This window comes from Rutidosis leptorrhynchoides, chromosome 5, assembly GCF_046630445.1.
Source record: "Rutidosis leptorrhynchoides isolate AG116_Rl617_1_P2 chromosome 5, CSIRO_AGI_Rlap_v1, whole genome shotgun sequence".
NCBI lineage: Eukaryota > Viridiplantae > Streptophyta > Magnoliopsida > Asterales > Asteraceae > Rutidosis > Rutidosis leptorrhynchoides.
Genome location: NC_092337.1, coordinates 30,965,342 through 30,992,013, shown reverse-complemented (window position 1 = coordinate 30,992,013; position 26,672 = coordinate 30,965,342). Strand labels below are relative to the sequence as shown.

The 26,672-nt window shown below is 35.4% G+C and overlaps 4 protein-coding genes and 1 non-coding gene across 5 annotated transcripts; 2 read left to right on the top strand and 3 right to left on the bottom strand.

The window, feature by feature from the left end:
* Positions 1-6,310: 6,310 nt before the first annotated feature.
* LOC139847287 (adenylyltransferase and sulfurtransferase MOCS3) lies at positions 6,311-9,739 on the bottom strand. Its single transcript, XM_071836965.1, has 11 exons — positions 9,419-9,739; positions 8,979-9,071; positions 8,666-8,721; positions 8,408-8,472; positions 8,217-8,291; positions 8,023-8,101; positions 7,862-7,900; positions 7,640-7,748; positions 7,372-7,490; positions 7,036-7,152; positions 6,311-6,937 (listed from the first exon to the last, which is right to left on the bottom strand). Exons 1-11 carry the CDS (start codon positions 9,663-9,665, stop codon positions 6,545-6,547), a joined length of 1,392 nt encoding a protein of 463 aa, XP_071693066.1. The 5' UTR covers positions 9,666-9,739; the 3' UTR covers positions 6,311-6,544.
* Positions 9,740-11,370: 1,631 nt separating this feature from the next.
* Positions 11,371-12,931, top strand: LOC139850589 (uncharacterized). Its single transcript, XM_071840149.1, has 2 exons — positions 11,371-11,495; positions 12,569-12,931. The coding sequence occupies exons 1-2, from the start codon at positions 11,385-11,387 to the stop codon at positions 12,845-12,847; spliced, it is 390 nt and encodes a 129-aa protein (XP_071696250.1). The 5' UTR covers positions 11,371-11,384; the 3' UTR covers positions 12,848-12,931.
* Positions 12,932-13,378: 447 nt separating this feature from the next.
* On the top strand, positions 13,379-13,495 carry LOC139850974 (U5 spliceosomal RNA). Its single transcript, XR_011760343.1, has one exon. It is a non-coding gene; the product is annotated as a U5 spliceosomal RNA (small nuclear RNA).
* A 413-nt stretch (positions 13,496-13,908) lies between these two features.
* On the bottom strand, positions 13,909-16,427 carry LOC139848499 (chitinase 1-like). Its single transcript, XM_071838228.1, has 2 exons — positions 16,406-16,427; positions 13,909-14,747 (listed from the first exon to the last, which is right to left on the bottom strand). The coding sequence occupies exon 2, from the start codon at positions 14,734-14,736 to the stop codon at positions 13,909-13,911; it is 828 nt and encodes a 275-aa protein (XP_071694329.1). The 5' UTR covers positions 14,737-14,747; positions 16,406-16,427.
* LOC139848071 (grpE protein homolog 2, mitochondrial-like) lies at positions 16,029-18,776 on the bottom strand. The gene is made up of 6 exons (XM_071837798.1): positions 18,564-18,776; positions 18,010-18,217; positions 17,735-17,925; positions 17,481-17,648; positions 16,892-17,020; positions 16,029-16,316 (listed from the first exon to the last, which is right to left on the bottom strand). Exons 1-6 carry the CDS (start codon positions 18,708-18,710, stop codon positions 16,224-16,226), a joined length of 936 nt encoding a protein of 311 aa, XP_071693899.1. The 5' UTR covers positions 18,711-18,776; the 3' UTR covers positions 16,029-16,223.
* Between the last annotated feature and the right edge of the window lie 7,896 nt (positions 18,777-26,672).

Below are 26,672 nucleotides of genomic sequence, written 5' to 3'. Positions count from 1 at the left end.
CTTTTAATGTTTCAACTGAAATAACCATGCGTGGTTAATCAGTAGCCACGATGTGGTGAATCACCTATGTGAGAGAGAAGTGGGGTCGCTTCGAAGGGTATTGTTGGGGCACAATATTTGATAAGCTCTCGCAGAACCAGGCGAATGTTCATGACCATAACGAACATAACTATGAGGACTTGACTTTGTCAGGGAGAGTCTTGTGTGAAGCGTATTGTCGCCTACACAAACGGCAGACGAGTTCAAAGACATCATCGTCTACTCAGAGCCAGTAGACTAAGTGCGTTTCATAAGCGAAGGTTCAAAGGGTAACACCTACCTATCGTATGCAAGATTCAACTGCTGAAATTTAATCGGAAGATTGTTGTTTCTGAGAGCGATCTCCATTCATGTGGGGGATTGTTGGAAATTTTGGATAAAACAAATGGTTTTTACCAAACTCTGGACACATATTAATATATGATAACGTAATACATATTAGTAGCTATTTAGTGGATTTTGTAGTCCTTGACGAGGACTTTAAAACGAGCTAAAGTGTGTCAAAAACGGATATAATGTGAATGAGATATCGAGTCTCAATGTTGTGTGTTTGATGCAAGAATATGGAAATCTAGTGGAATGCATCTTGTCCCACATAGGAGTGGAGATAGACTTATGAGAGGTATATAAGTTCTTATCTCCAAACCTATGTCAATACCTTATGCCATATTTTACTCTAGCACCTACTCTCGCGCAGGGGGGGGGGGGTGCAAAAACTTGGGATTTCCTGTGATCTAATGGGCGTGCCCGCACGACCTGCGGACACAAATGCAGCTCCGAAAATTCCGGCCCGTGCGAGACCTGTTATATATCATTAAGCTGGAATGATTACCCACTCACTTGTTGGAATGATTAAGCTGCAACTTTTCTGTAAATAAAAGTGCCTCAATCTGCAGAAACTAAACACACAACAAAAACCTGCAGCTACACAGTACACGAATATGTTTCATCTCAGTTTCACGCATCCGACTTTTTTTCCAGGCAAGTGTTATATGTCTGGCAGTACGCTGCTTCGAACCGGTGTACCCTGGGAACAGACAACAAATCTGTTTAAGGGAATTGTGTGAAACACAAGCCCGGTTCATCCCTTCAATTCGGTTTGATCGTTTTTACGTTTCAGCTTATTGTTATGTTTACAATTATATTGCAATGCTCAGTTTCGTATATACGTACTTTATAACAATATGTTATATATTATACAACTAATACAAGATTTTTCGTTTTGATGAGCATTTCTGGCCGGAGGTCCTTTGAGAAGCAATCTCTTGGCTCTCGAGTAGAGGGAGAGACGATCTTATCTAGTCGCGGGTTCTATACCTGCGGGTGGAGTAGTGACTTCCTTCTAATCTAGGGTACAAGGAATGATTGTTTACACTCCACCTCCCACATACCCTACATTCGTGGAATTGTGTATTGTTGTTGTTGTTGTTGTAACTAATACAAGATTTGAATTGTGTATTACACTCTTATGTTTGATTGTTTATGGAGGGGAAATATCTTACATACACAATTTTGAAGCCGCTAACGCTTTTTACGAGGAGTCAAATTCAACGAAAAATGGTCGCGGTTTTGTTTCATGACGGGAAGAGGACACTCGATGAGATTTTGACACATCATATTTTCACACTTAAATTTTTATTTTATTTTTTACTTATTATTTATTTTATTTCCTTTTTTTACCCAACTCCTTCATTATATATTTAGCACATCACGTGTTAAAAGTCAAAAAATCCTCAGAACCTCATAAAAACCTTAAATGTCCTTCCACATCACACTTGCAATAACGGGTGGTCTAAAGTGAACAATAACAGGTGGTCTAAAGTGAAAGAGTTGTAGTGTTTAAAACTTTTTCAAGATTATTGTTCAAATGTCAACATCTAATGTTAATCTGTTGAACAACGTACCTCCTTTACTTGACCCAAATAAGGTTGTTACATACTCAACCTTGCTGCAAATGAATGACAGTTTTTTCATAGCACCGAGATGTTAACCTCCACAATTACCACCACATGGATTTAAGCCATTGTCCCTCAAATAGTGAATAACAGTAGAGTAATTATGAACAAGGCCGAAAAGTATTTTCCAGTTATGCAGAGGCAAAGAACTGAGAAAATGTAGCCAAGGCGAAATGTGGGTTTGTGTTTTTTGTAAATCACAAGCATTAACATAAAGCCAAAGAAAATGCATAAAACCCCTCAATATAAATATGTTTCGATATGTAAGTATTGATTTCATGTATATGTTGTTGATAACACATGTATATTGTATTCAACAAAGCTTATTGTAAACTTATTTATTGTTTAGACTTTTCAATATGTGTACAAATCAAATTTTTTTTTTTTTTTTGTGTTTTGTCACTTCAAAAGTTATTTCATTCTACAATATGCATTTCGTTTAACAACACGAACCATTTTACCTTCCAATAAATGTACATTTAGTTTACTTGTTAAGTTTATACGAGCAACTTCAAATGATTCTTTTATCTAAGGGACTATAAGTGTCATTTTAATATAGTTGTGGGGCATAAAGTACTCCGTATGCAACTCAAGATCATAAAGGATCAAAGCAGAGGCTGGCGGCGAGTTCTTGAAACTGAGCCGGTGAATAACGTAATTTCATCGTTCTAGCAGGTATATTTCTTATTGTATCATTGGTATACCGAATATTGGGTTTATCAGTTTATGTATACAAACTCCATACGTATGTGATAAAGCCCTAGTTGTTTCCGCTAGGTTTTTGAATCAAAGTAGATGCCCATTTCTCTTATATAAATCCAGTTTATTCTTTCATTAACTTCCCAAAAATTTGGATATAATCTTGAATTCTTGATGCTGTTGTTATGCTTGCAACAATCTTATATATTCAATGATCTTGTATTCTTTCAACTGAAAGACCGTTTCCCTGTCAACGAGCCCCAACTGTTCGATCTAATGCCTCAATGACGATGGTGCATTGCATAAAGGGTTTGTAATGAATTTAAAACATGCATAAAGATAGGACTCTGCTGTCCACAATGACCGTCCGATAGTATTGCTCTATTTGGATTTGTGGTATATTATAGTTATGTTTACTTTGCTTAGTGAGCTACTGGATACTATTTTTCCAATGTTTGCTTTAATTTTCAGGAAGAAATGAAGAAAGGGATTCATCCTCAGATGCAATGGATCTCATATGTGACTCAAAGTGGTCGACTGATGCATGTTATGATGGCCAAAATACACGAGACTGGAAAAGTTTATCACTTCAGAGCAAGACGACAAATGGCCGAGAGTGTTGGTCAGGTTGCTAAGTTCAAGCGTAAATATGGACAAGTGGAAGAGGAGAAGAAAGAAGATGAGTCTAAAAAGTGAACCAGTAGGTCCCTATATGTTCGTATTTTATAATTTCGTCATAAAAATTTATTTCAATTGTGTTCGTCCCAACACAAATTTTTGCCCTTTTGATACATTTGCTTGTTTCTTGGTTCGCTGATTTAAGGTACTGTTTACTAATTGGTCATATTCTTTACTGCATTTTATAGCAATATGTGGTCTACTAGTTTGAGCGTTTTATAGCAATGTTTAGTCTACCTAAGTAACACCTGTTTTAAACCTGGTAAGGTGGTTATTACATCATATGCATATAAATTGGGTGTGCCTCTAGATTCATCTTTTTATCTCTTTTAACGGTCCTAAGATTAAGATTTGGGTTGGTTACATACTTACATGTTAGTAGTTTAGTAAATATGTTGACTTCTATGATCCAGGTCTACAGGCTAGTTGGGCTTACATTTTTTAGGCCCATTATTAAGGTTCATAATCAAAAATTACTTCAGTTTACTATCAATGTGAATTTAGTGTTATAAAGGGGAGAGGGGAGGCTGTTAATCTTGCTTTACTCACATGGAATGTGAAAAGTCCTTGTTAACACAGCTATCTTGCTTTACACACAAGCATAATGCTATGGAAAACGTTATCTCTCGCACGTTAATTATAACTAGTCACATACAAAGCCACAGGCCTAAAGCCAGAAAAAAACACTCACTTTTAAGAAAAACATGAACAAGGTTACCTTATAAATCTCTTCACGAAGTTAACACATTTGTCCAACTAATGCATCCTTCAAATGTTTGGGTTAGCACATTCTCAGATTAACATGTTGGTTCTTGTTCTTCTGCTTTTGTGCATTGCACATGCAGAAGGTAACAAGAGCAATCGAACATGGCTCATTGGGTTGGATCAAAATGCAGTAAATGGGTCAGGAACCATTGTGCCATGGGTTAGGCGAGTTAGGAAACAAGCCCTTGTTGGGTGCGAGGATAGGCCTTGGATTTGTAACGAAGGTGAAGAACCAGCTAGAGTTAGAAGGCGATGTTGTAATAATCGTTGTGTTGAAGTAACCTCAGATGTGAATAATTGTGGTGTATGCGGGATTCGATGCCCGTTTACATGGAAATGTTGCCGAGGTGTATGCACCGATACATCCATAAATCCGTTCAATTGTGGCCAGTGTTTCAATCGATGCCCGTTTTTTACATTTTGTACTTACGGGATGTGTGGATACGCGGGACCCACACCGTTCCCTCCCCGACCCCCATTCCCGCCTATTCCGTTCCCTCCTAGACCCCCGAAACCGCCGTTTCCTCCCAGACCATCGAAGCCTCCATTTCCTCCTAGACCCCCGAAACCGTTTCCTCCCAAACCACCAAAGCCTCCTCGAAGAGAGCCAGAACCTGAACCGCCAGAACAACCTGAACCGCCAATAGTTGAACCTTTTCCAGGAGTGGGTCAAGTACCCATAGGTGATGGGTCAGAAGCTCCTGGGTTCGGTGAACCACCTCTATTCGATGGTCTGATGCCACCAGAATCTGGAGAACAGCCACCGCCACAAACATGATAAAACATGTTTGATCTTTGCCTGCAGTCAGTGTGTTGTGTTTCTTCTGCATAGATGATTTTGTTACCTTGCACCTGATGTGGTTAGTGGGGTATTGTTCTTGTGTGGTGTATCATTCATGCCATTATATAAATATAAAAATATCTAAATAAAGTGAACATTTGTATTAAATATATAGTTGATTCTTCTGCTATTGGGACATCAATTTGTTTAGCACCTATTACTGAATAAATAAAATTGTTTATTTTTTTATTTATTAATTCTATCTGTTCTACATATAAATTCATGTCTTCTTCTTACTAATGTCATCGTGTTCTCGCAATCGACCTGTTGAATCATTTTCTCAGTCCACTAGCAATCTCTTGAAGCACTGCATAGTATTAAGCTTATGAATTACTAATACTTAGCATTTTCAGGATATTAATTTAAGTAACTTGGCTGATGTTGTAAACGTACATTCAAATAATGTTAATATGATACTACGTATTTAAGTAACTTGGCTGATGTTTTCTTATCATTTCGTAAATTATCCTGCGGAAAGTTCATTAATGTTCGTTAGTTGATTTACAGAACATGAACAAGGATTTTTTTGTTTGTCTTTTTTTTTTTTTTTTTTTTTACCAGCAAAGAATATATGTATAAAAACGCCTCACTAGCAAGGTGCTAGATGAGGAAAAAGAAACAATTACAATGGATTACACATTGAAAAATTTCAACTAATCGATCTTCTACCTCTATAATTTAGCCAAAAGAAGAAAGTAAAAGAGCGAATAGAATCAAAAATAGCATCCTTCTTCAAAGGAATTGACTCAAAGACACAGCTGTTCCGTACTCTTCAAATGCACCACATAGCCGCAACATAAATAATATATAACGAATCTTTAACCTGGTTATATTGACCGCAATGAACTTTCTTTGTTAAACAAATATGTACTTCACAGGTTATCATAATATGAGTGAATTTAACAAATATGTAAGTGGAAATATCAATCACTTCAGAAAATTAATTCGCAGATTTGGAAATATTTTGAAACACGCATATAAACCATCATCAAAAAGCTTATTATTTAGGTACGATATAAAACACTTTGAAAACGTTTTATTCATGAATTTGATCACTATTAATCAATGTGACAAACTGTAAAGTTCAGCATTCTACTTTCACTTCATAATTTTCTTAATAAACATAAAGCATGTGAATGCTTCTGCTCATAACATTTAAATCGAAAATAATTTAACAGTTTTAGCATTTGTCTTTAGCCAATACTTTCTCACGAGTGTCGTTGCAAGAGAAAATTATTTCAAATATACTGATGGGGATGGTGCCGTTGATCATACCGCCTAGTCGCCTACCTAGATCATCATCAAACTTCAAATTCCAGAAATTAACACTAAATAAGTTAATTGCCATGTAATTCAAACAAAATTCATGTTCACCCGTGCTATTACATGGTAATGGCATAACTGAATCTGAATCAAACTCGAACAATAAAAACAATCAACACATCACAAGCAGATCTCATATCCTAACATTGTTTTCTCATCATATCACCTATAAGAACTAAATTCATCGTGATTGTTCAAAACACAATAATATTTCATATATGGTCCTGGTACCAAGTTAAACATACTAATAAGTTGGAAATTTCTGATCCACATCATGCGCCCATGACTCCAATCCACCAACAATATCCTTTGCAGATGTAAAACCCGACTTATGAAGCAACTGAACGGCCCTCTGGGAATCATTACCTCGTCTGCATACTACATAAATACCAGCATCTGAACTACTGTGAATTCCATTACTTTCTTGTACTGATTTTAATGCAGATGATATCTCGGGCAACCTTCCTTCAAAACTTGCAAGAGGTACATTCATGGAGTTTGGAAGAGATACAATCTTATAATGGTGTGACGGTCGTACATCGATTAAAACATGTGGCTTGCCCTTCTTAACCACCTCATCGTATTCCTTACTGCTTATTCTAGAATCCTCTGTTAGCAGCTTCAGCTTCAAAGGAGCCTGCAAACAATTTAAATGATCTAAAAACTCTCTTTTCAAAGTAATCACATACTTAATGTTGGTATGAATATTGACAACATGGTGATGATTAAACGAACCGCGGATAAAGGTGACTGCGTGAACTTTTCATAGTCAAAAGTTTGAAATTCTTGTTTGGTTAATGCTTCATTTTCTCCACAAGCTTTGCATTGTGATGACCTTCCTCTAATCTTCACCTGAAGTAGTAGCAAATTACCAATCACATGTGTAATATGTTTAGGTATATAAGACAAATGGAAGTATAACATATCTCACTTAATCATTACCTGATCAACTTAACCAAATATGATCTACAAAAATCAATCTTTATTAATGACAAAGAAAATATTTTGTTGAAAGCATCTAACTTCCATATAAAAACGTTCTAGGAGGCGTACAATATAGATAAAACTCACAATGCGAATGCGGGCTGACAATGCATCAAAAAGAAGCATCCTTTCCGAAAGTGGGTCCCCAACCAAGCTTGCCACTTTGATAGCCTCTAGGGCTTGAAGACAACCAATAACACCAGGTACTGTAAACATGTAACCAGATGATATAATTAAATGTCAATTAAGTAATACAGTACTATAACAAAAAATGTTATAGTATAAGCAAAGTAATATGTTATCATTGGTTGAACATATGAGACAAGGACTAAAACGTGACAAAAATATAGCTTACCTACACCAAGAACTCCACTATCAGAGCATCTCTGGCATGCTGATGTGGGTGGTGGGGTTGGAAAAAGGCAACGATAACATGGGCCTCCGTTGTAATTGTAAACCGCAAGCTGTAATGCAAATGAAGAATAAACATGGCTTATATACAAAATCTGGCAACAAGATGTAAACATTCCAAAGAAATTTCTTATAAAGCATGTTTATCATATAATGTAAAAGGTACCTGCCCTTCCAAACCTATTGCGGCACCCGATACAAGAGGCTGCATGTAAAATCATCACAAGTCAAATTACATTTTTAATACATGTCAGTAAAATGTAATGTAACCCTATTATGATCATCATTTTTGCCAAACACAAAGATGCAAAATAAAAAAAAAAACACCTTTCCGAGTAAAACACAGCAATCACTGATCATATAACGACTGGGAGCGTTATCTGTTGCATCTATTACAATGTCATATCTAGGAAGTTAACAGTCATGGAATACAAAAGCAGTAATAATTAAATAATTCTTTTTTAAAGCGTTACATCATATACAATATATTTACAAGGTTAGATTTTAACTATCAAGGATACTTGCTCACAATCTCCAAAGCATTGGTCGTGCGTAAAGCTTCTTTGTGTTCCACTATTTCGATACTAGAATTTATCCTGAGGTACAATAAAAACAGCAAATATTAGTCTAGCACAAACTTCAAATAACTATAAATGGGAACATGCTCTAGCTATATCAAACATAAAATGAAAATAGAGCAAGGGTTACATACGAGCGACAAGCTGCAGCTGCAGACTCTACTTTGGACCGGCCTATGTAAGCTTCACTATGGATGATCTGAGATATTTCATACAAGTAAAAAATCAGTATCATGTTTGCTAACATAAATCAGAAAACACATACCTGATAAATGTTGTATCACTGAAAGAAAACAACTGTTTAAAATTGCCTAACAATGGCAAATGACTCACTATAACTATTTTAGCAATGACAATTAACGACTACTATAGGGATATCATCAAACATATACCTGTCTGTGTAGGTTGTTTAGCTCTACAACATCATGATCCACCATGCCTAGCCGACCTATTAAGATTAAATTAAAATTATTAGGAAAACAGATCAACAGGTTCAACAAATTAAAGGTTGCCTTTCTGTAAATGGAGACTAGTTTCAATTGCCACTCAAATGTCCACCATCATCGATATCACAAAGCTAGATATTGATAAATATGTGCAACAAATTATCATGAATAATTTGTGAAAAGATGAACAAGTAACAATGAACTTTGTAAATACAAAGAAGACTATTACGAATTCACAATAAAATATCAGGTATCTCACCTACGCCACATGCAGCTAGATATAGCAGAGCAGGTGATCCCAAACCCCCAGCTCCAATCACTAAAATGGAAGACTTTAGAAGATTTGACTGTGCTGCAACCAAACAAAAAGTAAATTACATCAAACTATTGAAATTGACACCATCCTTAAAGTAGATAAATCATAATCTTAGAAAGAGTATAAGAGATTATGGTGCTGGTCTCATTTTTTTCTGAGAATGCAAAAAGCTTTATTGCTGCATTAAAGTGATAATTGTTAAAATTGGTATAAGTGCCAGCACCAGAACCATATATCTAGATAAAGAGCCATAACTTATTAGTACCATGTTATTAGTACGATACTCATATATAAAAGCGTATACTATTATAACGTTTTCTGTATGTATAATCATATCAAGTCTATATTCAAATTCAATCCAATAAACAAGAGTAGGAGTAAACCTTGAACTCCGAATGAAGGGAGCAACAGTTGACGGCTGTATCTATATATCGAATCCGGAGTTAAATCGTGACCATAATCGGAACCTCCGTTTGAATAATCGGTTGATGTTTTTTGATTTGATTGAAGTTTTTGAAGCTGAGCTTCGATTACAGATATACGAGATTCGATATCTCGTTTAGAATCCTTCAAGGATTGAAGTTCAAGGAGCAATCGGGATGATTCATCAGCTCCGCCATTGGATTCCATTGATTGAGTGAGCGGAGTTCAACGTTTGTGTGGGATGTGTTAGAGAATTTAGAGGCACAGGCCAAATGATAAACCCTAATTACAAAATTGTCACTATTTTCTATTTCGTTTTTATTTTATTTTTTATTCAGTCAATTCGCGCCACGTTCGAATCAAACTTAGGAAATTTGTAAAGAAAAGTGTAGAATAAAAAATATAAAAAAAAATAAAAAAAAAATTTTGGTTGATTTCCATATGTAACCTCCTACTCCGAAATATACAAAGGTTGCAAAAAGATGTGAGACGAGTTGACAGTCGATTCTAAAAAGATCGAGACATTCGAGACGTGGTCGAGACGGACTTTAATCAAAGTTGACTTTTAAACATGTAAGTATATAAATGTATATATGCTTACATATTTAAAGCCAAAAACTTTAATTGACTAATATGTACCCATAATCGCTATCAACGTTAATACAAAAAGTTTAAACTAAAATACGACAAATTTGATCGATTTTGCAGACCTTTCGGCTTTTTCAAATTTTAGCAGACTTTGACCTGATCTTTTTCAAATTTGACCCGAATTTATGACCGTTTACTATCATATTATCATATTAGACGATTTTTTTCTAAATAAGACGGGTAGTCACCAAACCAAGCAACGAATATCACAACGACTTAAGACGGAGTCTTTTTGCAACACTAATATTATCAATATCATCAACCTTTTCTTATCTATATGACTTCAAATCATCATCAAATAAAATAAATCTCCATCAGTCCATCACATCTAGTCTAGTTCTAGCATGTATATGATGTAGTACTACGTGTAACCAAAGGTGTGTGTACACGTGGAAATAAGAGATTACGTGTCAAATTGTGAAGTAACCAGCCACTCGTCTTTCTCCGATACCTGACATCCTATGCAACTAGCTAGCTGTTTTACTACTTTTTTCAGATGATAATAAAATAAATCGTCATCTCAAACCAACCTTTTCGTCCGCCGTTAAGTAACGTTGTTGTTTATTACTACCTCCGTCTCATTCCAATAGGGCAGTATTCTATTTTGGGCTGTCCCATTCTGATAGTCCACTTCCATAAATAAAAAGGAAAGAAGATATTTCATTGGTGAATCTGGAGAGAGAAGATATTTCATTGATGGAGAAATGAAGTTAGTGGGATTTTCTAAAACTGCGTGTAAATAAAATAAATCTCCATCAGTCCATCACATCTAGTCTAGTTCTAGCATGTATATGATGTAGTACTACGTGTAACCAAAGGTGTGTGTACACGTGGAAATAAGAGATTACGTGTCAAATTGTGAAGTAACCAGCCACTCGTCTTTCTCCGATACCTGACATCCTATGCAACTAGCTAGCTGTTTTACTACTTTTTTCAGATGATAATAAAATAAATCGTCATCTCAAACCAACCTTTTCGTCCGCCGTTAAGTAACGTTGTTGTTTATTACTACCTCCGTCTCATTCCAATAGGGCAGTATTCTATTTTAGGCTGTCCCATTCTGATAGTCAACTTCCATAAATAAAAAGGAAAGAAGATATTTCATTGGTGAATCTGGAGAGAGAAGATATTTCATTGGTGGAGAAATGAAGTTAGTGGGATTTTCTAAAACTGCGTGTTTTTTGTCTCTGAACTATTGGAATGAGGCGGAAGGAGTACTATTAACTCGTAAAATAAAGAAGTTGTTTAATTGGATCTGATCGGGTCGGATCGGATAGAATGGGACGTCGCCATCTTCTGTACCTTCTCTACACTTCTTCCGTACGCCCGCCCTCTTCCACCGCTTACTTCACCTCCCTCCCGCCACCTCCGCCCTTTATTATTCATAAGGTAATTGATCTATTCATTTCATCGATATAATACTATTGTAATTACTCCCAAGTTAACTACGATTACTTAATTCCTTGCAATTTGCAACTAATTTATCAACTACAGTTGTGTTTGATTCCAGTGTTGTGTTTGACTATAGCTGAATGCGATTATTCTTCACCGAATGCAAATATGTAATATATTGTCTTGGTTAATTTCCCGAGCAACAAATTGATATTTCCGTTGTGTACAACTCCCTGCTGTTTTTATCATTGATCATTTGGAATTTTTTCATTTGTTTTTTCGAGGTTTAGATCCGTTGGATTAGATCGGACTTGAATATTTAACTGGTTACTTTTGAACTTATTGTTCTCATTAATCCATTTGATTGGATCTAGAATACTGAGTACGAGTTCATGTTGGACAATTCATATATGTTTCATCTATCAACAGTAGCTCAGATCCATCAGTAAAAAACTAAAAAATTTGATTATGTTGTACAGAACTCTAGATCAAATTTATGTTTGTCATTCATATCGTGTATGTAGTGAGAGGGATGGCATCGGGATGGGTTTGGGCCGTGTTCAGGTCCAGACCCGAACCCGAATCAGAAAACCCGGACTCGGATCGGCCGGACCCCATTTAGTTACTAACTAGTAGGTAATTGGGTTACCCACGGGTATCCGGGTTTCCATTTACCTACGAAGTATCGGGTAAACAGGTTTTCCCCAGGTATTCGAGTTTGTTTTGGGTATACGGGCTGGGTAATCGTGTATACGGGCCGAGTAATTAGGTTTACGGGCCGAGTTATCGGTTTTACGGGGTCGGGTATATAGACTTGGGTCTTTTTTAGGGTATACGTGCCGGGTAATTGGGTTTGAGCTTAAAACCTTCCCCGGACCCGCGAAAAAATTAAAACCATCCGTTACCCTCCCTAGACTCATTTACCGGCCCGGCCCAAAAATATTGGGTTTCCCGTTTCCCATTGAGTACGGGTTTTTTTGCCATCCCTAAGTGACTGTCTTGAACTAACGAATTATTAACGGACACCAATTTCTAGCTAATAAGCTTTTTATTTATTTTTTTGGTTGAAGGGATACAGTCATGAAAGTAGCAATGCAAGCCACACTGACGAAACAATCATTCATGAGAGAGCACCTTCTACCTTAGAGGAGTTTAAACGTATCGAGGAAGAAAAAGAGGAATTTAAACGGCCCGTGGAAGAAAAAGCACGTCAAGGAGTTACAAGTCAGACCTCCGAGAAGGCGAGAGATGGTTTCGTCGAAGAAGTTGTTGGCGACGACCACATTGAATCCGTCAAAGAAAGTTTCAAAGAGCCTGTTGGTGTCGGTAATAAGACCGGACACAAATAATTGTCTATGAGCAGAAGATGTTGTGCTTAAATCATGAAATGAACACTTTCTGTTCTTGTGTATAAAGTTTGATGCTTCTACCCCTTGGTTATGAGCATTGTAAATAGTTGTATCTTGGTTTGCTTGGATTATGTTTGTGGTTAATTATGTATTTTAACTTCTTTTACACAACCTTTGCTTTTTTCATACTTGAAAAACCTACTAGCTTTTCTTTAGTAATCGGATAATGTTTTGTTGCTTATACTAGACTAATATGGAGTATCAAAGTGTCAATGAAGTGGGTATTAAACACGTACCAACAACCTAATACGGAGTACAAATGAAAATTGAGAACCATAAAAAAGTATTACTCTGTAATTGTGAAAATTGACTAATTGTTGAGAACCATAAAAAAGTACTCCGTATTAATTGAGCTAATGGAAATGAAATGGAATGAGGGTTTAAGTTTGTCCCACATCGCTTGCTTAGTTGGAGGAGGAATTGAGGATGGCTGTATATAATGAACCCAGCTGCTAACTTCAAAAATCACGCAGCCATGCAATGAGCACAAAGCGAACTATTCTTTCGCCTTTTACTAAAGAATACCGTGTGTTCGTTGTATAAAAATGGCATACGCCAATTTTTGGAGAGCTCTCTCAATGAGAGCTCAACTAATTCAGTTATAAAATTTATGGCATTTTTTTCGTTACAAGATTTCAGTAAGTACAAACAAATCAAAATAGCAGCTGATGTCGGTAGACTTTAAATTAAAATGTTTTATGGCATTTTTTTCGTTACAAGATTTCAGTAAGTACAAACAAATCAAAATAGCAGCTGATGTCGGTAGACTTTAAATTAAAATGTTTTATTATAATAATAACCATCCCAAGGTAGCCCATGGTTGGGGCCTTGCAGATCTCAGGTTCAATTCTTGGGGTGACCAGGGAAGGGTTGGAAACAGCCAGGGAGTATTCCTGATGGGCTGTGTACAGGGGGTCGGATTACTCGCCCTTCCCGGTAATCCGAACAGGGAAAATCTTACAACTTTATAATAAAATCACAATATGGAATAAACTTGCCAACTAAAATCCAACACTGGTAGAATTAAGCAAAAACTCTTGTGATTTTTGCTCATAATAAAACTTGCTAGTTGAATTGGTAGTAGCAGATGCATCTGCTGAAAAGATCATAATACCATTAATATCAACTCCATCTTCTTCCAAATTTCGTAACGCATCGAAAAATAGATCACCTTGAATCCCTCTTCCATCAATCTCGTAGCTCGGTAGCAACTTCGATTTATCAAACTCAGTCGCTCGTTGCTTGAAATCTTCGACGTAGGCTTCCACAGTCTTCACTTTATCGGTATAAAACTGATGATTAACGTAGTCTATAACGTCACCATACGTATCGAATAGTTGTATGTATGGTAATGTGGTTAATCTATAAGGTGCTATTGTTGCAACAGTGATCACACTTTGATTCTTTAAATACGTTATAAGTTCGCCAATACAATAGCTAAAACTTTCATTATGTTTTGGAAAAATTTCATAATCGATGTCTATTCCGTCTAGGTGATAGGTTTCGATTATGGATTTGAGTGAAGTGAACGCGTTTGTGACCCAAACATCGTTGCTTTCTGGTTTGTACCAACGAAGTGGTGTTGAACCGATGCTCCAACCCGAGAGGCTTGCTAGGGCTTTTACGTTAGGGTGTTTGGATTTTATGGCGGATACTGAATTTGCAGTTAATTGTGATGACCAATATGGTGTGAAATTTCCATTTTGAGGTGTTCCAGAGGTGTCAGCATCTATCGCGAAACTTAGAATGAAGTGGAAGTCGATCCCATCAAGGATTGGAACTTCATCGAATGTTACTGGTTTTCCGGTTGCTCCGATGTATTCCATCATCACTTTTCCATCTATAAACAAAAAACGTAAGCAGTTGAAGTGTTTTTTGTTCATACTACTCGATGAAAGGATGTATACACAAGTGCGATCTTATATAGGGCAGAAATGGGCCATCACCACCTGCCCCTCCGCACAACAATTTGACTAAGTACTGATTTGTTAACCATTGAGTTACGAATGTTTGAGCTTTTGATTATTGAATCAACTACATCAGGGTAGGCGGCATAAAGAGGTATGACCATAACGACGAAGGCGCGCACAATTAATATTTATTAACAGTATACTTATCTTTTCCGCATCTCTCAATCATTTGTAACATATTTCAATTTTAAACTAAATTAGTACCGTAAGTTTAATATAGTAAGCTAGATGATGTAAGATAAGGATCGATATTGTCACTGAAAAATTGTTTAAACTATGATGCAATATCGGTGTAACTTTTTGCCCCCCAAAACTTTTTCCCTAAAAACAAGTATTTGGAATCACTAACGACATTTAGTATATTCATATATGACTAGTGCGTTAGAGTAAAATCTTGTATACTTTGTTAGAACATTCAAGATCATATGAGTTTATATCCGTAACTTACCAGAAGGATGTAACGAAATGGCGATCATGATGATCAAGAAGCAAAACCGGTTAACAACGTTAGCCATTTTAAGATCTTGTTGTGAGTCAGGACTAATGAAAATGGGAATTGTTCACATAGTGCTTATTTACTTATAGGCGAAAATAGAAAATAGAATGTATAATCTTCGTTTGACAAGTGATATTTTGCAAATTTGTGAAGATCACAAAGAACAAAAGTTGTATTATTCGTACAAGTTAAAAGCCTAGTTGTGACAAAACTATAGAATATATAGACTTGGGATCCATCACTTTTAAGAGGTAATGATATTCAGTTGTTCACTTTGTTGGAAAGATATGTTTGTTTTTTGGTAGATGCTGTTTTGATTTGGAGAACAAAACAGACCACCCTAGGGATGTAAAAATTTACTAAGCAATCCCAATACTTGCAGATTATTTGTTATCATAAGTTTTCATAATCCCAACTACTAAGTTATGATGAATAATATCAAATTATTGGATGTTTGAGAACATTGGGGTTGATGCACTATTACGGGAGTTCGTAATATGGCCGGTCAATTTTGGTTTTAACTAACTTTTCTACTAACTATATTTACGATGGATTGAGATTTGAGATTGCCAAATAGAACACACTGGGTTATCTAGTGAACCGACTTCCAAATCTTAAATGTGAAATGTAAAAAACATAATCATTCAAAGGGACAAAAAGCAGGGACTGATCAAAATTAAACTTGGCAGTGAAACGTATATCCAGATAAAACTGGTAATAGGCATGTACATTTGAGCTATGAAATCTTTAAAAATATCCTCCACAAGCTCCAAATCCCACAACAAATTTTATTGATTGAAACTGGAAACTTGTTTTGAAACTCTTGGGTATTAGTAAAAGCATCTCAAGTTTAGGACTCGTTGTTTGCATCTTTGTCATCCGCAGCTATCGTCACACCAACTTCAGCGGGCCTCAGAACTCGATCATGCAGCATGTATCCAGCCTACAAAAATAAGTGAAAGGAACTTTTAATTACCAGATTTTAACAATTATCTGTAACAAACAAATTTCTCACAATAAAGAACAGCAGACCACATAAGAAAACCACTGTTCGCAACACACACAATGCTATAATGTCCTGTCTACACCCCATGCGATTGAATATATTTTGAATACCAATTAGAGAGCAGTTTCAACCATATATATGAATAGGGTCATGCTTTATTTTAATGGTCAGCATGTCCATTGTCAAGTTAAAAAGACACGTGTAACAGGAATGAACTGATGTCACTCAAACTGTTATTTTTAATGCACAAAGCTTCCTAAGCTAGGTATAACTTTATATTCTTATTAAGATGATAGAATCATTTGTTGATATTGACAAGCTGATTATTGATATGAACTGTATCTCTGGTATACATCAGTACTAAAAGTTTCATAAGTATCAAACACAGTCAAGGTGGTTAAGCAACTAGATAACCAGGGTGGAAGGACGTCTATGAGATATTGAGATCATAAGAAAGTAAAGACCAGACTGACTTAAAGAAGTTTTATAACGTGCCAGTCAGATTAACATACCTTTAGTACAACCGCAACATTATCAGGAGGCTTGGTTGAATCGGGTACTTGAAAGACCGCATTGTGCCTGTTGGGATCAAACTGTTCATCCGTGGGATCATACTTTTCCACCCCAAATTTCTTGAAAACCTGAAAGTAGCAAATTCATCAGCCTAGGTTGAAAACTGCAGGTGAACCTAGAGTCCTTCACTTACTCTAACTACAGATAGCCACAAGCAAGGTTGCAAAATTCGCTATTCGGGGATTAATCGGTCGGGACTTTTGAAGGAGTAATTGGCGATTCGAAGATTAATCGGGGATTAATCGGATTGTATTTTGTACATTAAATATTAAATTTAGAATTTATTTTATATGTGTAAATATAAAAAGAAAACCATAAACATAAATATAAACACTTTATCATAATTGTCTAAAATTATTTATTTTGTTCAAAAACTCTAAAGTTCTAGTTTAAATTCATGTCAAAATGTTCACCAATTTTGACTTTGACCGACTTTGATTACCAAATTCAATTTTGACCCATCAATCGACGTTAACCGATTAATTAAAAGGATTTTACCTTTTACCATAAAATAATTAAATTAGTTACCTCTGATAGTTGTTTTTCCGTCATCTCAACACCTTCCAGTAGGGTTTTTAGAAGTGGAACAGCTCCAGCACCGTCTTGAGACGCATCGATCTTGGCGTAGCTCTCTTTTACAACTGACGACGCTCTACCCAGATTATCTGCAACGTCCAGTAAGCTCTTTGCAAAATTCTGCAGTTTTTAACACATTAGATAGCAACATGAGGATATTAATAATTCATATCACTTTTAATTATAGCGACTAGCTAAAACACAACCTGTATTGCAAACTTCTTTGAGTTCTCAGCCTCTCTTTTGGTCCTCTCCATCACATTCTCTGTTTCAGCATACGTTCGAAGAACTTTATCTTTTAATATTTCAATCTGTTCCTGCTTTGTCTTCAGTAGCTCCTCTTTCTCAGACACCAGTTTGACCAAATCCTCCATTGACATCTCTTCATCATCCGAACCTGAATATGAAAAAACAAAATTCAATTAATAACCCTCGTACAAAACAGATAGAACACTTTAGCCCTAATTCCCCCAAAACAAACCTTCTTTTTGATCAGACGTGTCCGTTTTCACCGTGTTATCTGTATCTTCACTTTCTTTTGTATCATTAGGAATATCTGTAGTATCTTTTGCATTTTGAGTAGTTTCATTTTCATTCGACTCAGGAGATGCAGATGATGATATTCCAAATCCTTGAAGGGTGTATGGTTTAAGAACAGAATTATGTAATCCTATTGGACCTGCAATCCACTGCACAACAAAAAAGTATCACAAAAGAGACCCACATAATGAAACGAAAGATGTGGTGACTCTAATCTGCGTTATGATCATGATACGGCCACACAGAAAACAGCACCATTAAAACACAGCATCATAGATACATTACAAACATACATAGTCAAATATACAATTTATTAATTAAGTAAGAACCTAATTAAACGTTAACAGTGAAACGGATAGCAATAAATAATGTAAATCGGCATACCAAATAAACTACTAATTGAAACTCAAGTTAAACCCTAGGCGATTTAAAACTTATACATAAACCAAAAAATAAATATATTGTAAACTAAAATCAACTGGTTAGTAATTATACCTTATATCGATCACCGTGAAGTGAGTGAAAACAATTCCGTAAGGATGGAATGAAGTAATGATTATGAGGATCACGGAATATTAACGAACGACGACACTGAGTTATAACGGTCCTCGAAATCCGGGAGATGATACCGCCGGCAATCATTTTTTCAGGCACCAAATTTATCGGAAACGGTTCTGTATGACGAATTATGAGATCACAAAAGAAAGGTGTTGGTTGGGGTTTAGGGTTTTAAAAGGAAAAAAGTGGGGAAAACTCAAGTAAGTTCGAGAACAATGATTTCTATAAAATGACGAAATTGGCCCTTTAAAAATCCGATAGCTTCTACTCCAAACAATTCTTTATTTTTATTTTAAAATTAAGGGATTCAATTTTTCAAAAAAATAATGAGAACTACATAAGTCATATTCATCAAAAGATGAAAAAGACAACAAAAGATACAACCAAAACAAGACATGAATGACTCGAAACTAGAAAAGCAGACCTACAAGAACACAAACTATCTAATGCTACGTACAATCGAGCCGAACCGAACCGAGCAAGAAAGGTCTAAAAATCCGACCAAATGCGGCGCAAAAAACTAATTCTAAGAAATGGCAACTAAAACCAAACAAATCGGCTAAACAGTCGAAAGACCTAGCCAAACACGAAAAAATAAAACGCAAATACAATAAGAACTAAATTGAAGCGAGAACAAATCTATCGCCCTTTAGGCCTCGGCCTTAACACTTTACCATTTATTTTAACACGAACGTCATTTCTGACCTATTTTCAAACTTGTACGATAAAAATTGAAGAATCATTCCCGATCAAAGATGCCGACAACGGAGGCAATAAATGTAGTGACCCGAACTTTTCCATGTTTATATATATTAAATGAAATTGTTATTTACATGATTAAGTGTTTTCAACATGTTAAGCAATCAAACTTGTTAAGACTTGATTAATTGAAATAGGTTTCATATAGACAATTGACCACCCAAGTTGACCGGTGATTCACGAACGTTAAAACTTGTAAAAACTATATGATGACATATATATGATTATATATACAGTTAACATGATATTATGATAAGTAAGTATCTCATTAGGTATTTTAACAATGAGTTATATACATAAAATTGAGTTTATTGAATTAAGAAACTCGAAACGATATATATAACGATTATCGTTATAACAACGTCTTACTAAATACATATGAATCATATTAAGATATTGATACACTATGTTTAATCATGATAAATGATAATTAAACATGTCATTAAGTGTATTAACAATGAACTACATATGTAAAAACAAGACTACTAACTTAATGATTTCGAAACGAGACATATATGTAATGATTATCGTTGTAACAACATTTAACTGTATATATATCATACTAAGATATATTAATATATCATGATATCATGATAATGTAATAATTTAACATCTCTTTAGATATAATAAACAATGGGTTAACAACATTTAACAAGATCGTTAACCTAAAGGTTTCAAAACAACAATTAAATGTAACGACTAACGATGACTTAACGACTCAGTTAAAATGTATATACATGTAGTGTTTTAATATGTATTCATACACTTTTGAAAGACTTCAAGACACTTATCAAAATACTTCTACTTAACAAAAATGCTTACAATTACATCCTCGTTCAGTTTCATCAACAATTCTACTCGTATGCACCCGTATTCGTACTCGTACAATACACAGCTTTTAGATGTATGTACTATTGGTATATACACTCCAATGATCAGTTCTTAGCAGCCCATGTGAGTCACCTAACACATGTGGGAACCATCATTTGGCAACTAGCATGAAATATCTCATAAAATTACAAAAATATTAGTAATCATTCATGACTTATTTACATGTAAACAAAATTACACATCCTTTATATCTAATCCATATACCAACGACCAAAAACACCTACAAATACTTTCATTCTTCAATTTTCTTCATCTAATTGATCTCTCTCAAGTTCTATCTTCAAGTTCTAAGTGTTCTTCATAAATTCTATAAGTTCTAGTTTCATAAAATCAAGAATACTTCCAAATTTGCTAGCTTACTTCCAATCTTGTAAAGTGATCATTCAACCTCAAGAAATCTTTCTTATTTACAGTAAGATATCTTTCTAATACAAGGTAATACTCATATTCAAATTTTGATTCAATTTCTATAACTATAACAATCTTATTTCGAGTGAAAATCTTACTTGAACTTGTTTTCGTGTCATGATTCTGCTTCAAGAACTTTCAAGCCATCCAAGGATCCTTTGAAGCTATATCTATTTTTCTCATTTCCAGTAGGTTTATCCACAAAACCTGAGGTAGTAATGATGTTCATAACATCATTCGATTCATATATATAATACTACCTTATTCGAAGGTTTAAACTTGAAATCACTAGAACATAGTTTAGTTAATTCTAAACTTGTTCGCAAACAAAGTTAATCCTTCTAAATTGACTTTTAAAATCAAATAAACACATGTTCTATATCTATATGATATGCTAACTTAATGATTTAAAACCTGGACACACGAAAAACACCGTAAAACCGGATATACGCCGTCGTAGTAACACCGCGGGCTGTTTTGGGTTAGTTAATTAAAAACTATGATAAACTTTGATTTAAAAGTTGTTTATCCGGGAAAATGATTTTTCTTATGAACATGAAACTATATCCAAAAATCATGGTTAAACTCAAAGTGGAAGTATGTTTTCCAAAATGGTCATCTAGACGTCGTTTTTTCGACTGAAATGACTACCTTTACAAAAACGACTTGTAACCTGTATTTCTGACTATAAACTTATATTTTTTCTGTATAGATTCATAAACTTAAGTTCAATATGAAACCATAGCAACATGAACCACTCAAAACGGATTTAAAACGAAGAAGTTATGGGTAAAACAAGATTGGATATTTTTGCTTGTTGTAGCTACGTGAAAATTGGTAACAAATTTATATTAATCATATCCTAGCTAACTCATATTGTATTATACATGTATTCTAATATATTATGTAATCTTGGGATACCATAGACACGTATGCAAATGTTTTGACATATCATATCGACCCATGTATATATATTATTTGGAACAACCATAGACACTCTATATGAAGTAATGTTGGAGTTAGATATACAGGGTTGAGGTTGATTCCAAAAATATATATACTTTGAGTTGTGATCTAGCCTGAGACGTGTATACATTGGGTCGCGGATTGATTCAAGATAATATATATCAATTTATTTCTGTACATCTAACTGTGGACAACTAGTTGTAGGTTACTAACGAGGACATCTGACTTAATAAACTTAAAACAGTAAAACGTATTAAAAATGTTGTAAATATATTTTGAACATACTTTGATATATATGTACATATTTGTTATAGGTTCGTGAATCGACCAGTGGCTAAGTCTTACTTCCCGACGAAGTAAAAATCTGTGAAAGTGAGTTATAATCCCACTTTTAAAATCTAATATTTTGGGATGAGAATACATGCAACTTTATAAATGTTTTAAAAAATAGACACAAGTACGCAAAACTACATTCTGTGGTTGGATTATTAAACCGAATATCGCCCTTCAAGTCTGGTAGCCTAAAAATTAGGGAAATAGCCCCTAATTGACGCGAATCCTAAAGATAGATCTATTGGGCTTAACAACCCCCATTCAGGTTATGGATAGTTTAGTACTTCGAGATTATTATACAGACGAGAGGTTCTGTTTTGGGGATATTCTATGCATTAAGTTAACGTCGGTTACCAGGTGTTCAACATATGAATTATTTTTATCTCTATGCAGTTTGCGAAATGCCTGATATGAGATGTATATTTATGAAAAAATGAAATCTTGTGGTCTATTATTATGATTTGATAATATATAGGTTAAACCTATAACTCACCAACATTTTTGTTGACGTATTAAGCATGTTTATTCTCAGATGATTATTAAGAGCTTCCGCTGTTGCATACTAAAATAAGGACAAGATTTGGAGTCCATGCTTGTATGATATTGTGTAAAAACTGCATTCAAGAAACTTATTTTGATGTAATATATTTTTATTGTAAACCATTATGTAATGGTCGTGTGTAAACGGTATATTTTAGATTATCATTATTTGATAATCTACGTAATGCTTTTTAAACCTTTATCGATAAAATAAAGGTTATGGTTGTTTAAAAAATGAATGCAGTCTTTAAAAAACGTCTCATATAGAGGTCAAAACTTCGCGACGAAATCAATTAATATGGAACATTTATAATCAATATGAACGGGACATTTCAGTTGGTATCCGAGCGTTGGTCTTAAAGAACCAGAAATTTGCATTAGTGTGTCTTATCGAGTTTGTTAGGATACATTAGTGAGTCTGGACTTCGACCGTGTTTTCTTTAAAAAACGATTGCTTAACACTTTTGTTGGAAACTATATATTATTAACATGTAAACATTATGTGATATATTAACCTTTTAATGTGTTTGATATTGTGTGATAGATGTCTATCACTAGTACAAATCTCATCGATTCACCTAATAATAATGAAGATTCAAATATATTTTGGGAATATTCACAAATTCCCGAAGAGGAACCGGAAGAGGAGGAACCGGAAGAAGAGGAGGAACCGGAGGAAGAAATATTGATACCTATAGTAAATCTATTAAATAAAAGAAAATCCTCAATCAACGGACCAAAGTTAATAATGGTCGATGGTGTTTCCGCCGAGGAAGCAAAATATTGGGAAGATTACCAATTTTCTGATGAATCGGATCCCGATGAGGATTCTGATGATGTTATAGAATTACCTCGACCCAATTTAATAAAGCGAAAGAAAATAATAAGGGAAAAGGTATAAAAATAGAGAAACCCGATTCCAACCCCGATGAACTTTATATGTATCGGCAACATCCGTATTTCCTAAAATGTAACAATGACCCGGGAACCTCTAAACCACCATGTTTTTCTAAACCATTGTGGAAAACGACGGCTCGTATTAGAGGAACACCATATATTCCTAGAAAATTAGGAAAACTAACCAAGTCCGAAGAAGAAGAAACCAGTGATTCAGATTAGAGGGTTGTAATCATGTTGTGTATTATATGTATTGTAGTGTGCTTATACTTTTATATTATATGTAAAAATTGCTTGTGTTGTTTGTTAATTATCTTTTACGAATCTAATCCTTGTCTATTTTACAGTATAAAAACAAAATGGACGTTAAGGGTAGACAACCGAATATTTTAGAAGACCTACCAGAGGATATGATTGATGAAATCTTGTCTAGAGTCGGTCAGAATTCATCAGCACAATTATTTATGGCGAAATTAACTTGTCAAACATTTGAAAGACTTTTCAGAAATGCCTTAGTTTATAAAAAGCTTTCCATTGATAGGTGGGGTATATCACATTGGGGAGACCGTAAGTTACACCGTGTTTTCTTTAAAGCGTTAAATGCGGGGAACCCAAATGCAATTTTACGCTACGGTTTAAGAACCTATTTTGACGCAACATATCCCAACATAGGATTTCGTGAGTTAGAAAGAGCTTATAACATGCAACATAAATAAGCAAGTTATGTTTACGGGTTAGTGATGTTCGCTTTTTACCAAAGTGAGAAAAAGAACATCGGATTGCAACTTTTAAATAAAACCTTCCCACAAGTGACGGATTCAGTAGTTGGGGTGAGAAACAAGGTTTTTAGATTATTGCAGGGCTGTTGGACATTACGAAACCCTCGTCCCTTTGACGATGTTACAACATGCTGTCTTGTCAACGGCCACAACGGTTATGTTCCACAAGACCAAGGATGGGAAGTAGTCTTAGTAAAATCAGAATGCATGACTTGTTTCTGAACTTATGAATTACGTGTTTTTATTGCCTTTGCTGAACGACTTACGTATTAACTAGGATTGTTGTCACAACTGTTTTGTATCAAAGATATTGTGTGCTATATTTCATGCTATATGTATTATAGCGGTATTGTAAGTTTGTAAAATATTGTATAAAAGTTTGAACGCAAAATATTATTATAATCAGTTTTTCATATAGAATTGTAGTAGTTGAATGGTATATTAGCTACTAAGTATGAACTTAACGGGTAGGTACTACCCGAATTAAAACTATAAAATGCTAATATAAAGAAAAAGCTTTTATAAATGAGTTCATATTATGCTACGAAATACTATTGACTACTCTTAATATTCTATATGATTAACTTAATTCTTTTGGGCTATTTTTGAAGGAAATGGCACCGACGACTCGTCAGAATTTGAACATGAGCGAGGAAGACTTCCGTGCTTTCCTTGCAGCAAACATAGCCGCAGTACAGGTTGCGATGCAAAATAACAATAACTCTGAATCCAGCAATGGAACTAACGCCACGAGAACTCGTGTAGGATGCTCCTACAAAGAATTCACTGCCTGCAAACCTTTGGAATTTGATGGAACCGAAGGACCAATTGGATTGAAACGGTGGACCGAGAAAGTCGAATCGGTGTTTGCCATAAGTAAGTGTACTGAAGAGGACAAAGTTAAGTACGCTACGCATACCTTCACGGGTACTGCGTTAACATGGTGGAACACTTATCTAGAACAGGTGGGACAAGATGCTGCTTACGTACTACCGTGGTCAGCATTCAAACACTTAATGAACGAGCAGTACCGTCCCAGAAACGAGGTCAATAAGCTCAAGGTAGAGCTTAGAGGGTTACGAACACAAGGGTTTGATATTACCACGTATGAACGACGATTCACAGAGTTGTGCCTATTGTGTCCGGGAGCGTTCGAAGATGAAGAAGAGAAAATCGACGCATTTGTAAAAGGGTTACCGGAAAGGATCCAAGAGGATATAAGTTCACACGAGCCCACCTCCATACAAAAGGCAAGTCGAATGGCTCATAAACTTATAAATCAAATTGAGGAAAGGATTAAAGAACAAGTGGCCGAAGAAGCCAATACGAAACAAGTCAAGAGGAAATGGGAAGAAATCAGTGACAAGGGTCACAATTTCAATAATCAACCCAACAATCACAACTACAATCGCACCAATTTTCGCAACAATAAACGCAACAACAACAACCACCCCATCAACAACTACAACAACCGTTTCAACAACAATAACAACCGCAACAACAACAATCCCAACAATAACAACAAGAGGCAGAAATTCTGCCAGAGATGTGAAGGATACCATCCAACTGGGCTCTGTACAGTAGTGTGTACTAAGTGTAATAGAAAGGGCCATGGTGCGACAAAGTACGAAATCTACGGATCAATGGCTAAGGGAACAAATAATGTCGGAACAAGTTATACCGACATTACCTGTTTCGGATGCGGGAAGAAGGGCCATTACAAAAATATGTGTCCAAATCAGGGGGATAATAATGGGAAAGGCCGAGGAAGAGTCTTCAACATTAATGCGGTTGAAGCGCAGAAAGACCCGGAGCTTGTTACGGGTACATTTCTTATTGACAATACATCTGCTTATGTTTTATTTGATTCGGGTGCGGATAGAAGCTATATGAGTAAGGATTTCTATGGTAAATTAAGTTGTCCATTGACGCCTTTGGATAACAAGTTTATACTAGAATTAGCAAACGGTAAATTAATTGCAGCAGATAATATATGTCGAAATCGAGAAATTAAACTGGGTAGCGAAACGTTTAAGATTGATTTGATACCAGTAGAGTTAGGGAGTTTTGATGTGATAATCGGCATGGACTGGTTGAAATAGGTGAAAACAGAGATCGTATGTTACAAAAATGCAATTCGCATTGTACGAGAAGAAGGAAAACCCTTAATGGTGTACGGAGAAAAGAGCAACGCGAAGTTAAATCTTATTAGTAATTTGAAGGCGCAAAAGCTAATGAGAAAGGGTTGCTATATTGTTCTAGCACACGTCGAGAAAGTACAAACTGAAGAAAAGAGCATCAATGATGTTCCCATTTCAAAAGAATTTCCAGATGTATTTCCGAAAGAATTACCGGGATTACCTCCACACCGAGATGTTGAATTTCAAATAGATCTTGTACTGGGAGCTGCACCAATAGCTCGTGCTCCATACAGACTCGCACCCAGCGAAATGAAGGAACTTCAAAGCCAATT